The sequence below is a fragment of the Astatotilapia calliptera genome, chromosome 11 (assembly GCF_900246225.1).
Source record: "Astatotilapia calliptera chromosome 11, fAstCal1.2, whole genome shotgun sequence".
NCBI lineage: Eukaryota > Metazoa > Chordata > Actinopteri > Cichliformes > Cichlidae > Astatotilapia > Astatotilapia calliptera.
In genome coordinates, this window is record NC_039312.1 from 4,732,325 (window position 1) to 4,745,212 (window position 12,888).

The 12,888-nt window shown below is 40.5% G+C and overlaps 1 protein-coding gene across 1 annotated transcript; it reads right to left on the reverse strand.

Annotated features, from left to right (window-relative positions):
• Positions 1-2,266: 2,266 nt before the first annotated feature.
• Positions 2,267-11,991, reverse strand: LOC113031965 (acidic amino acid decarboxylase GADL1). The gene is made up of 15 exons (XM_026184546.1): positions 11,955-11,991; positions 10,155-10,345; positions 9,937-10,063; positions 8,770-8,860; positions 8,558-8,667; positions 7,849-7,964; positions 7,414-7,493; positions 7,180-7,234; positions 6,977-7,093; positions 6,818-6,882; positions 6,630-6,711; positions 3,679-3,878; positions 2,861-2,912; positions 2,650-2,739; positions 2,267-2,543 (listed from the first exon to the last, which is right to left on the reverse strand). The coding sequence occupies exons 1-15, from the start codon at positions 11,971-11,973 to the stop codon at positions 2,370-2,372; spliced, it is 1,569 nt and encodes a 522-aa protein (XP_026040331.1). The 5' UTR covers positions 11,974-11,991; the 3' UTR covers positions 2,267-2,369.
• Between the last annotated feature and the right edge of the window lie 897 nt (positions 11,992-12,888).

The following is a 12,888-nucleotide window of genomic DNA, read 5'->3' on the forward strand; positions in this document are numbered from 1 at the left end:
ATTTGTGTTTTGTTTTGTTTTATCTAAATATATATTTGTCTTTCAGTAATGCCCATGTGTTTTCGCTCCCTGAATAATTATGTTATGCATTGTTATGCAGGCCAGTAACAGCCAAACCGGTCTTCATGTTTTCCATCCCATTCTTGTAAACATGACATGGTGTCAAAGATACTTTGAGGGAAATTTCTTTTAGCATGAAACATCAGGGTCACTGTAAACCCACAAAGTGCAGCTTTGGTCATAAAACAAGATCAACCTACGTAGTAATTATTCACACAAATATTTAGTAGAATAAAATGAGGAAACACTGATATTTCTTAGAAGGTGAAAAGTCAATGTGAATTTAATTCAATTCAATTTTATTTATACGGCACCAAATCACAACAGCAGTCGCCTCAAGGTGCTTTATATTGTAAGGTAGACCCTACAATAATGCATACAGAGAAAAAAACAACAATTATATGACCCCCTATGAACAAGCACTTTGGCAACAGTGGGAAGGAAAAACTCCCTTTTAACAGGAAGAAACCTCCAGCAGAACCAGGCTCAGGGAGGGGCGGGGCCATCTGCTGCGACCGGTTAGGGTTAAGTTAGAAAGAAAGGAAGACAGAATGGCTGTGGAAGAGAGCCGGAGATTAATAACAAGTGTAATTCATTGCAGAGAGGTCATAGTGAGTGAGAAAGGCGACTGAAGAAGAAACACTCAGTGCATCATGGGAATCCCCCAGCAGCTCACACCTATTGCAGCATAACTAAGGGAGGATTCAGGGTCACCTGGTCCAGCCCTAACTATATGCTTTAGCGAAAAGCAAAGTGTTAAGCCTAATCTTTAAAGTAGAGATAGTGTCTGTCTCCTGAATTCAAACTGGAAGCTGGTTCCACAGAAGAGGGGCCTGAAAACTGAAGGCTCTGCCTCCAATTCTACTTTTAAATACTCTGGGGGGACAGGGGAAACAAGTAAGCCTGCAGTGCGAGAGCGAAGTGCTCTAATGGGGTGATATGGTACTATAAGGCCATCAAGATAAGATGCGGCCTGATTATTCAAGACCTTGTATGTGAGGAGCAAGATTTTGAATTCAATTCTGGATTTAACAGGAAGCCAATGAAGGGAAGCCAGTATAGGAGAAATATGCTCTCTATTCTAGTCCCTGTCAGTACTCTTGCTGCAGCATTTTGGATCAACTGAAGGCTTCAGGGAGTTTTGAGGACATCCTGATAATAATGAATTGCAGTAGTCCAGCCTGGAAGTAATAAATGCATGAACTAGCTTTTCAGCGTCACTCTGAGACAGAATATTTCTAACTTTAGAGATGTTGCACAAATGGAAGAAAGTAGTCTTACATATTTGTTTAACTTGTGCATTGAAGGAGATATCCTGGTCAAAAATGACTCCAAGGTTCCTCGCAGTGTTACTGGAGGCCAAGGTAATGCCATCCAGTGTAAGAATCTGGTTACATCAATGTGTGTGATGCATTTACTGTAAGAGTCTGGAAAAGGCATGGATGTGATACTTGACCAGTTGTTAGTGGCACATTACCACAGAGACTGAAGTTTTCTTTTAATAATTATTCTATTATCTGTCGTTTTTGTGGCTTTGGTTGCATTTGTTTGTGGATGTTTTTCACACACCACCACCAGCATGTCATAAATTCTACATACAATACATACATATATGTGTAGATATATTTTGTCTGCTATCTCTGTTTGCTTTTGTCTTCCTTTCATTCTGGGCCCTCATTTATTTGTGAAAAGAAGCCAGCTAAGATACTTTATTTCAAGTTCGCTGGGGTATTTCTCTGATGTTGACTTAAATACCCTGCTGCCAGCTGCTGCTTCCATTATGAACTTCTGCAGAGTCACAAAGGATTTTAGGTCACTGGCATCTACAAAGATATGCTCACTTAGCGAGATAAACATGAATGCATGCTGTGGCTGTCAAGCCACAGTGATTGTGTGGGGCCTCTGCTGACCAGCTGCTGTGTTCTGGTAAAACATTAACACATCTTTGTTGGATTATGTGAGCACTCTTAGTGCAAGCTAGCGGATTAATGAGCCATTCACAAATTGATCAGTGAAATCAGTTTTGGGACTTTAATAAAAAGACAAACAGCATGTCACTCTCACATATAAAAACTGTGGCATAAAAATAAATCAAGAGGAAATCAGGTAGCAGGCAAACAAACATACATCTCTGCCCCTGTCGTTACATCACTTCCCTGCCTTACTTACATTTAAATAGATTAAATAAATTTATTGTAAACAACAAAAGGAAGTGAAAACTGAAAGGTGGAGGGGGCTCCATAATGGTGGTGGTAAAACCGGCCCTGTTCTCAACAAGCCTGCCCCTGATGTGCAAAGCTGGGGAGTCATCACAAGTCCTTTCCCAGATTGTTGATCTCATCCAGGACAAAGTCCATGTCCTGCCTGCTGACCTGAGGACTGATGATGATCATCCTGAAGAAGTTGGCCTTTTCTCCGTGTGGCTGGTAGCCCACCATCATGCTGCCCTTCTTCATCATGCGCTCTTTGATCACAGGTGCCACCTGCAGGAGGAGGGAGGAAACACTGCAATGACTGGCACAAAACACACGGGAGGATTTGGTCATCGTCAAATTTTAGAATGTCACTTTTAGGTGGTTAACGACTTACTTTGTGGAGCTTTTCCCAGAGCTCAGGGCCATCTGGAAGGGTTTGCAAGCTGGGTGGAATGTACCAGAAGCAAATATTTGCATATTCAGGCTGTAGAGATATAAAATTGAGATGTATGCACTTCTATAAATAAATAAAAACATGAATGAAATGCTTCTTTTCATAGTTCGTAATGACATGAAATTTAGTGGTTTAGTGTGAATTAACTTACTTCCATCAGCAGACGGAATCCTTCTCTTTTCTTGATCTCTTCTGCCAGATATCTGTGATGAAGAAAATTTAGCTTCAGATCGCAGCACAGATTTATATCATCATTTCCACCGCTCAACATACAAGCCATAATAATACTTAGTCTTAGGAGTGGAGCCCGTCCCAGCTGTCAGGGAAAGTCTTTGCATTTATCACAATATTTTCAGAATTGGGGTTAATAATAAAGTAACTGTTTTTTTAATTCAATCATTAGTCTTTCATATGGATAATTAACTAGATATTTTTGATTTACTAAAGCAAATATATCTGTAAAATGCATTGAGAATGCACTATATAGCCTAGGGGTTGTATAGTGTGCTAGCCAATCATTTTAAAAAGAGTAATATTTTTCATTAATTAAGTAATTTATTATAATGTTACTGCATATTTTGCATTTTTATTATTTTTATTTTATTGAAATTAAACATAAATGATAATAATGCCATTCCACATTTTTGCTTATTACTGAGGTCATTCACAGAAATGGCCACTAGAGTGCACTGTGCACCAGCTTAGTCCCCACAGTCGTGCACATAGTTTCATATTGTCAGTTAAAGTTAGAGCAGTTAGTTCACAGCAGTCCTCAGTCTCTGTGCATGAAGCACTGCTGGGTCTATTCTTCTGTAATTTATGCTGCAAAGCCTGTATTCCATGAATGAGCAATACTTCTGTGGTGTGAAGGACCACTACATAAATTTTTGGTTCCTATTTCTGATTTAGTAAATATTGCCATGCGGTCACTGTGATATTTATCTGCAGCCCATGGTTCCTCAGACTGACCTTGCCATGGCGAGGGCTCTGTCCACCCTCTGCTCCAGCTCTTTGCTTCCCAAAGCCTTCCACATGAGCCAGATTTTGAAAGCATCTGGCTTCCTGCTGCACTGCACCGACTTGTCCCCCGTGTCGTAGCTGACATCGTAGAACTTGTCCTGCTGGAAGAGATAAGAGGCCCGTGCAGAGTGGCAGCGCTGCAGGAGACTCTGAGGGAGCACAAGGACACAGATGAGTTATATAGAGTGATTTTATATTTTAACAGGAGGTAATAGACTCTGGTATATCAGTCGGAGAACCTTTTTTTATTTATGTCAGCACAAGAAACACAGGAAACCAGGACTTGTAGTCTGCACAAGGCTAGATAATGATGGGTATTTCGCACTGTACTGAATGTTACCTTTTACTCTGTTTATAGTTGTTTTTCCTTCAGTGATTCTTAATCAGTTTGGAAAAAGTGTAAACCTACACATGTTGACACCATAATGCAACTAGGCCTTTATGCGAGCATTTAGCATTATATATAAATCCAAAATGTGGAACTACAAGAGAACTAGTCTGCAGTGAACTGTACTGGCAGGTCCACCCCAGGCCCAAAGCTCTGCTGAATGACTGTGCTGAAGCACATAGCTGTCTAATGCTCCACTGTTTATATACAGGGAGTGCAGAATTATTAGGCAAATGAGTATTTTGTCCACATCATCCTCTTCATGCACGTTGTCTTACTCCAAGCTGTATAGGCTCGAAAGCCTACTACCAATTAAGCATATTAGGTGATGTGCATCTCTGTAATGAGAAGGGGTGTGGTCTAATGACATCAACACCCTATATCAGGTGTGCATAATTATTAGGCAACATCCTTTCCTTTGGCAAAATGGGTCAAAAGAAGGACTTGACAGGCTCAGAAAAGTCAAAAATAGTGAGATATCTTGCAGAGGGATGCAGCAGTCTCAAAATTGCAAAGCTTCTGAAGCGTGATCATCGAACAATCAAGCGTTTCATTCAAAATAGTCAACAGGGTCGCAAGAAGCGTGTGGAAAAACCAAGGCGCAAAATAACTGCCCATGAACTGAGAAAAGTCAAGCGTGCAGCTGCCAAGATGCCACTTGCCACCAGTTTGGCCATATTTCAGAGCTGCAACATCACTGGAGTGCCCAAAAGCACAAGGTGTGCAATACTCAGAGACATGGCCAAGGTAAGAAAGGCTGAAAGACGACCACCACTGAACAAGACACACAAGCTGAAACATCAAGACTGGGCCAAGAAATATCTCAAGACTGGTTTTTCTAAGGTTTTATGGACTGATGAAATGAGAGTGAGTCTTGATGGGCCAGATGGATGGGCCCGTGGCTGGATTGGTAAAGGGCAGAGAGCTCCAGTCCGACTCAGATGCCAGCAAGGTGGAGGTGGAGTACTGGTTTGGGCTGGTATCATCAAAGATGAGCTTGTGGGGCCTTTTCGGGTTGAGGATGGAGTCAAGCTCAACTCCCAGTCCTACTGCCAGTTTCTGGAAGACACCTTCTTCAAGCAGTGGTACAGGAAGAAGTCTGCATCCTTCAAGAAAAACATGATTTCCATGCAGGACAATGCTCCATCACACGTGTCCAAGTACTCCACAGCGTGGCTGGCAAGAAAGGGTATAAAAGAAGAAAAACTAATGACATGGCCTCCTTGTTCACCTGATCTGGACCCCATTGAGAACCTGTGGTCCATCATCAAATGTGAGATTTACAAGGAGGGAAAACAGTACACCTCTCTGAACAGTGTCTGGGAGGCTGTGGTTGCTGCTGCACGCAATGTTGATGGTGAACAGATCAAAACACTGACAGAATCCATGGATGGCAGGCTTTTGAGTGTCCTTGCAAAGAAAGGTGGCTATATTGGTCGCTGATTTGTTTTTGTTTTGTTTTTGAATGTCAGAAATGTATATTTGTGAATGTGGAGATGTTATATTGGTTTCACTGGTAAAAATAAATAATTGAAATGGGTATATATTTGTTTTTTGTTAAGTTGCCTAATAATTATGCACAGTAATAGTCACCTGCACACACAGATATCCCCCTAAAATAGCTAAAACTAAAAACAAACTAAAAACTACTTCCGAAAACATTCAGCTTTGATATTAATGAGTTTTTTGGGTTCATTGAGAACATGGTTGTTGTTCAATAATAAAATTATTCCTCAAAAATACAACTTGCCTAATAATTCTGCACTCCCTATAGACAGATAGACTGGTGATCTGTCCTAGCCCCAACTTGTTAATTAAGCGCATGTGGCTGGTCATATTTCTCTGATGTACATTCATATTCCAGTCATGTCTGCTGAGTTGTGTGAGCTGGACTGTAACACTAAACTTTTCAGCAAGAATTTCAACAACCACTGATGGACCGACATAAAACAGGCCTCACCTTTATGTTAACCTTTAAGTATTCATTAAGGTATGTGTCACATAGATATAATTACATATGAAGCAATGTCCAAACATAACTCAGTTAAAACAACAACAACAACAACAACCAATATATACGTATGTATGTATATAGGGTGTATGGCTTATGTAAAAATGAAGATGGGTCCGGACACATAAAGAGTACAATTATTGTCTAGAATGGTAAACTCTACATTTCCAGTTTGAATTTCTGTTAACAGAAAGAGCACAAGAGCCCAGTGAGAGATTAACAATGGTGTGAATTTGCAGGCCTTGAGAGAAGTGAGTGGGAGCCAAACCTAACATTCAACTGACCTTTTGTGTAGTTGAATGTTAAAGTTTTCTTTCTAACTTGTGTAGCTAACACACAAGTAGTGACAAGCTTGTTATAATTTATAACTTTTTTCCTGTCAAACATTTAGCCTGACTATATGGAGCCGTAAAGAGGCTGAAAATGTAAGAAGCCACAGTCACATGTGCTGTTTCTGGACCACAGATGAGGAGTCTGTTGATGAGGATTATTCATGCTTACCGTTTTGTCTCTGACCATGAAAGCCGAGCACTGCAGACATGCCATCAGCATCTTATGAGGGTTCCAGGCAACAGAGTCGGCTCTGATGAAAAACCACAAAGCAGGAGGAGAGGTTACAACAGGAAACGATCAGCATTTCACTTTACTAAGAGGCAATGATGCCTTCATCCGTACAGCTGCCTGTTTACCTGTGGATGCCCTTTAACAGGTGTTTATGCTTGCTGGACACCAGAGCTGCTCCTCCCCAACATGCCTGAGGAAAAAAGAGAATATTATAATAAGAAGAGCTGATTGTCAGACATGGTTACAGGAAATAAATAAATTGATTAATTAATCATAGGGCTCACATCCACATGCAGCCACAGGTTGTGCTTCTCACAGATGTCGGCAATTACATCGATGGGATCAAACGCTCCGAGCACTGTGGTTCCTGCGGTGGCGTTTACCATGAAGGGAACTGCACCCTGAACACACGCACATGAACATTTTGTTCAATAATTCTGTAACTTTAATTAAAGCCCATCACAACAGCCAGCGACTGCTCGCTCACCTCACTTTTGGCAGACAGTATTTGCTCCTCCAGAGCAGAAGGAATCATCTTCCCTCTGAAAAACACACACAGCAACTCATCATTCAGTCAGCTTACTAACTCATTTTTACCCCAGCAGACTAAGCGTCATTTTCACTGAAACACAATGAGGTATTCCCACACCAAGTCTGGACCGTGCAATGCCAGGTCCCTCTGTAGGTGTAAACAGACGGGAGTGTGCGAGTGGCTCTTTACCTCTCATCAGATGGTATCGCGTAAACATTCTTTGTGCCAATCCCCAGCAAAGCTGCTGCTTTGGAAATGGAGTAATGACACTGAAAGAGATAAAGGAAGAATTATGCAACAATTACGGTCGTACAAAGCAGATCTAATTTCACCTCACGACCCGTTCTTCAAAGAATCTGGTAGATTTGCAAGGCGAGCATCCCCTCAAGAGATGCAAGATTTGTCTGCTTAATCAAGCAAGTAAAACATTCATGCCAACATTCATTTGTGTTAAAGAGGCCAGAAAAGAATGTTTTGCTTATTAAGAGGGTTAGACAAAAGACAGAGAAGAGCTTCTTCTGAGACAAATTATATTTAGGATTTACTTTTAGGAAGTAAGAAAATGTGGCCAAAAAAAACAATCGGTCAAAGAATTTTTTTTGTAATGACTTTTAGAAAACGTACCTCCTGTGACGTGAACATGACCAAGCGTGGAGCTGCAGAGAGGCCGTTCTCCTTTATGTCAGGGCAGCAACGGTACCTGGCTAAGTTCACAGCATACATGTTGGACATTGAACCGCCTGGAAGGGAAAAACGTAGGAGATGTTTATTTTCTTAAGAAAAAGATATTAACATTCTACTGTGTGTCCAAAAAGGTTGTGACAAAGTGCAATGATGCACAAATCAAAGCCTTTATTTTGCTGAAATATGGTGCACACAGTTCAAAACACATAATCTGTGGCGGTGTGGAAGCTTTTGTGTACACGGCATGGGCAACCTTAACAATTGTAGAGGCAGCGTAATCAGAGACATATACTACCACCAAGATTATCCTTATTTCTCAAAGAATCGTAATATAACACAACTGATTGACTCATTACAAGAAGTTGCTAAACTGGCTTTTCTGTAATACGAACCTGTCACCCTCCCCGGATGCATTATCATGCAGCTTTTAAGCTGTTGAGCAGTTAAATTCCTGTATCAGCCAGTATAGTATAAGCATTTGGTTTTCATCACTACAATAATTGGCTATCTTCTAAAAAATGTGCAAGGTGTTGTTAAAAGAAGAGGTGATGTCATAGTCTCATTTTTTTTTCAGTTTCATGACTTGATATGTTGACGTTCTTTCTCCAACTCTGGTATACCTGCTGTTATTATCTGTCGGCGATTATACCTGCATTGAAGATTCCATCTCCGCCATCCTTCCAGCCAATCAACTCCATCATCTTCTTCAACACAGCTTCCTCCGCCAGTGTGAAGACTGGAGCCACCTCGTATGTGTACCTGATTAAAAACCAAACCAAATCTTACAACAGTACTGAATATTGAATGATCCTGTAAGATTTCTCTACAAAGTATTTAGCTGTAAATAAGTGCAGTACTCACAGACTGGGCTTGAGAGCCTCAATAATGAAGCTTGCCACCATAGAGTAGGGCTCCATCCCACCATACAGTTGGTTGAAGAAACGAGGATGAGCTAAAAAATATTAAAAGCTGAATCAGGCCAGGTAAGAATCAGATGAGGGCTAATAAAACATCCTGAAGTAAGTAAGTAAAATACATCAAAGTGTCATTTCTTCATTCAGAATTTACATCTTCAAGAGTTCAACACAACTCTGCATCTTTTTTAAGTTGACTCAAAAATGGAATAACAGTATAAAGAGACACAAAGGGAGTTAAAAAAAAATTACAAAAAAAACGAGTTTTAAAGAGACTAAAGAACAAGCAAAATTACTACAAAGACAACCAAAGAAACTACAAAAAAATCCAGTGAAATAAAAAACCTCGCCCAACACAAAACAGCTACAGAGACATTAAAAACTCCAGCAGACTGATGTCAGAAATATAAAAGAAAAGAGGTGTCAACAGTAGAAGAGGTGCTAAATTACATTAAAGGCATGACGGACCACTAAACGACATATAGCTTCTTATGCCTGAGGCGTAACATCCCGACGACTTGTCACGTCCCGCGGATTTCCTGAGGAGCGTGAAAGGTGACCTTCCGCTTTCTTATGCAACGCACAGTGTTATGGATGACATCAGTAGAATTATGGTCCCCCAGTAATACACGTTCCAGCCATGTATTCCAGCCATAACTCTATCCTTATCCCTAACCCTATACCCATAACCTTCTCCCTAACTTTAACCAGCACTTTAATGACGTTAAATAGTGTTTTCGAAAGTTTAAATTTAAGTAAAATGAACGAACATGTGTAGATTGAAACGGCACTCACGTTTCCTTATTTTTCCGATCTCGTCATTTAGGGACGTGTTGGGTGCCCAGAGGTGTAATATGTTGACGATTTGTCACCTAGCATCAAATATTACGCTTTGGGAGTGAGAACATATTGTTTGTGCCTGTTTATGCCCAGGGGCCATTATCTCCTGATCTACCCATAGTTCTGATGATTGTCTGCAGGGTATTTGGCATCTGGTAGCCTGGGTTCATTAAATGTCCCTCCACATCACTGCTACAGAAACACTCAGGAAGCCACTTTCCTAAAGTGGTGTCTCTGTGTTCGGATCTCAGTTCATTAAATTTCAAACACTCACTAGTCTTGACGCTGTATCTGATGGCATCTTTGAAGCGCTGCAGGATCTCAGACTCTGACTCTCCCCCATCTCTCAGCTCGAGGTCCAGCAGCTCTTTCAGCTGCTCGGGAGAGCGCCACTCACAAACCTGATCAGCAGGAACAAACATGTCACTGTCGAAGTCAAACAGAGCAGAATTTGCTGTCGTATAGTTACATATCCATACATTCATTGTTTACCTTTTCTCTGACGTCTGTGGCCTTTTTTATTGCATTTTCCACAATGATGGACATGGACTGGTGAATGAAGTTCTCTGATGCGAGTACATTCACAGTGGGTCCATTCAGAGGAATATTGTCAATGATGACTGGAGAACATTTCACTGGATGACCTGGATCTGCCGGGCTTTGGACATCACTGGTTTTCTCCTCTGAATAAAGACAAATTAAATCATATGAGTTCTGACATCAGTGGCTTTCTCAAAAACTAGATACATTTTGAAAAGCTCAGCCGATGCAAATTACGTTCAAACATGACAGAAGATAAAGATAAAGGAGGCTCTCCAAAGCTTTCCTCAAAGCTGGCTGAAGTAAAAGATTGTTTGGCAAGAAAGTGCTTAACGAATGATTTAGCAATTCATCTTTTTCTTCCAATTTCCCATTTTTTTTTATTCTTAGTGTGGAACACTTCCTCGTTCAGTTGACACAGACCTTCTTCTGTAATCTGCTTTGCTGTAAGATTTTTTCTCTCTTAAAGCTGATTTCACTTCGGCACTTTACCTTCAACACTGACTTACTGAGAGAAATTTGGATAAGAGTGTTTTATCTTTCAAACACAGAAAAGAGGAGTCAGGTATCAGCCCACATTAAAACAGTATGACACCTTGGTATAACCATAATAGCATAATTATAACATCAACATGGTGAATACACTAAAGGAAAGGTTATAAAAGCTCTAAATCCAGTTAAGAGAACATTTTTATTTTTACATTTCTAAATTCCAGTTAGAGTTCAATGCCCACTGCTCTGCAGGGTAGTGAAGTATGGGGTCCACCCAGTCATCACAGCTGTGGCTGTTGGGGTAAACACCCAACAGAAACTCTGCCGACAGACTTTACGCAAACACAGAAAAACACCAACAATTGCCGGTCAGCCAGAGTTGTGTTCACATTTTTTAGTCAAGTTTTAAATCCAGTTCTTAAACCACGCCCCATTCCAAAGCCCTCCAAAGCCCAAAAAGGGTCCCAGAAAACAGTCACCTACGTCAGCTGGTGCTGAGACTGACCGCTTTCAAACACACCCTAAACAGTCTCCCAACAACCCTGTTTCCCAACAACCCTGTTTCCCTGACACCAGTAGGAGACGAATCAAAGCCGCCTCTCTGGAACACGGCAAAGAGGAAACTAAAAGCCAAAACAGATCAGAACATTATTGCACCTCAAAGTGAGATTAGTAATTGGCAGAATATCTCTTAACTATAGTGGATATGACACAAATTAAAACTCATATATTTTCTTTTTTTTCTCTCATTTGTCAGAATAAAAAATCCAGTATCAAAAAAAGTAACTTTCCTGGCACTTATTTCATAGTTCAGGCGTTAAAGGGTTAACTATCAGAGACAGAAAGCAGAGAGCAGAAAGCACTGGCTTGATACTTTAATTTTACTATCTGTAATGCCAACAAAGACCCAGAACTGTAATAGCTGGCCTCAGAGTACTCAAAGAGTCCAACACTACAGAGCACATTGAAGAAGCTGCCTGTAGCAACATGATATTTGACATGAAATTTCATTAAGAAAGACATTAGTTAAGCATGATTGCCTTTTGCACACCTATTTGAACCAAATAGCTGGATTCTCACCACTAACACAAAGCTACCACAACCCATTAACCCTGCTATGAGTTTTATACAGTAATTTGAAAGCATTGTTATTATCATCATCATCATTATTATTATTAGAGTGCTTGGTGATTTAACACTCTTCCTGGTTGTGAAATTTAGCTCTCAATCTAAATAAAGAATAACTTCCTAAAGTCTTACCTTTGTGGTGTCCTTCCATGTTGTTCTCATACAGGTGTACTGTGATGCTGTGTAATTACCGCATCGTGCCTCGTATTTATATCATTCACTGCCACCTACTGACGCTACGCCCACAGGTTGCACCATGTCTGATGATTACTTCTGGTACGTTTCCATTAAGACTCCACAGGTCTGTGTTCAGAGAGGAAAATTCCACCAATTCGTTTTCTCCAAGTGCTCGAGGAAGCTTGCGAAACCTGCAACATCCACAGAACGTATCCTAACATTTCCAGCCGTTTTATGCTTTCATTTTTGTTATTCATGCTCCACAGTCCCGAGGTTTGGGGCATTTTCCTGTTGGAGCACCCGACCAGCATCCACTGGAGTCAGCCACTGTTTCTAAAAGTGGGCTAGTACCCACTGCTTTATTAGTCCACGTTGATAAAGCAGAGTATAGAGCAGGGACTCTACTCCAGCTGTTCTAGCAGTGGTGAAGCCACTTCCTTCTTTTCAAGCTCTTATGACTCAACTGGATAACTGAGAACTTACACGGAGATAGGAGGTTTTTGACATGCATTTAGCATATTTAAGCATAATTTAGTCATGGAAGGATTTACTCTACTGTATTTTTAGTTTATTTTTACTTCTTTTTTTTAATTGTTTACACGTTCAGCTCTATCGGATGAATACATCAGTAGGAGTGTTGAAGTAATATTGAGACTTGAGCTGAGTCAGTTTGTACAGTTTGTGCACTGGAGTCAAATTTCTGTTTTGTAATTGTCTTCTCAGAAGCCTCGAGTTACATGACTCACCTCTCGAAGAACAGAATGTATATGGAGATCGTCATGTTGTGGAAAAATCTACTGTGCAAAATCCAGGACAATTAAAAGCAATTCCTTCAAATGTCAGCACAAAAGACAGTGTTATGTAATGAAAGTGTAACTAACATGCAAAT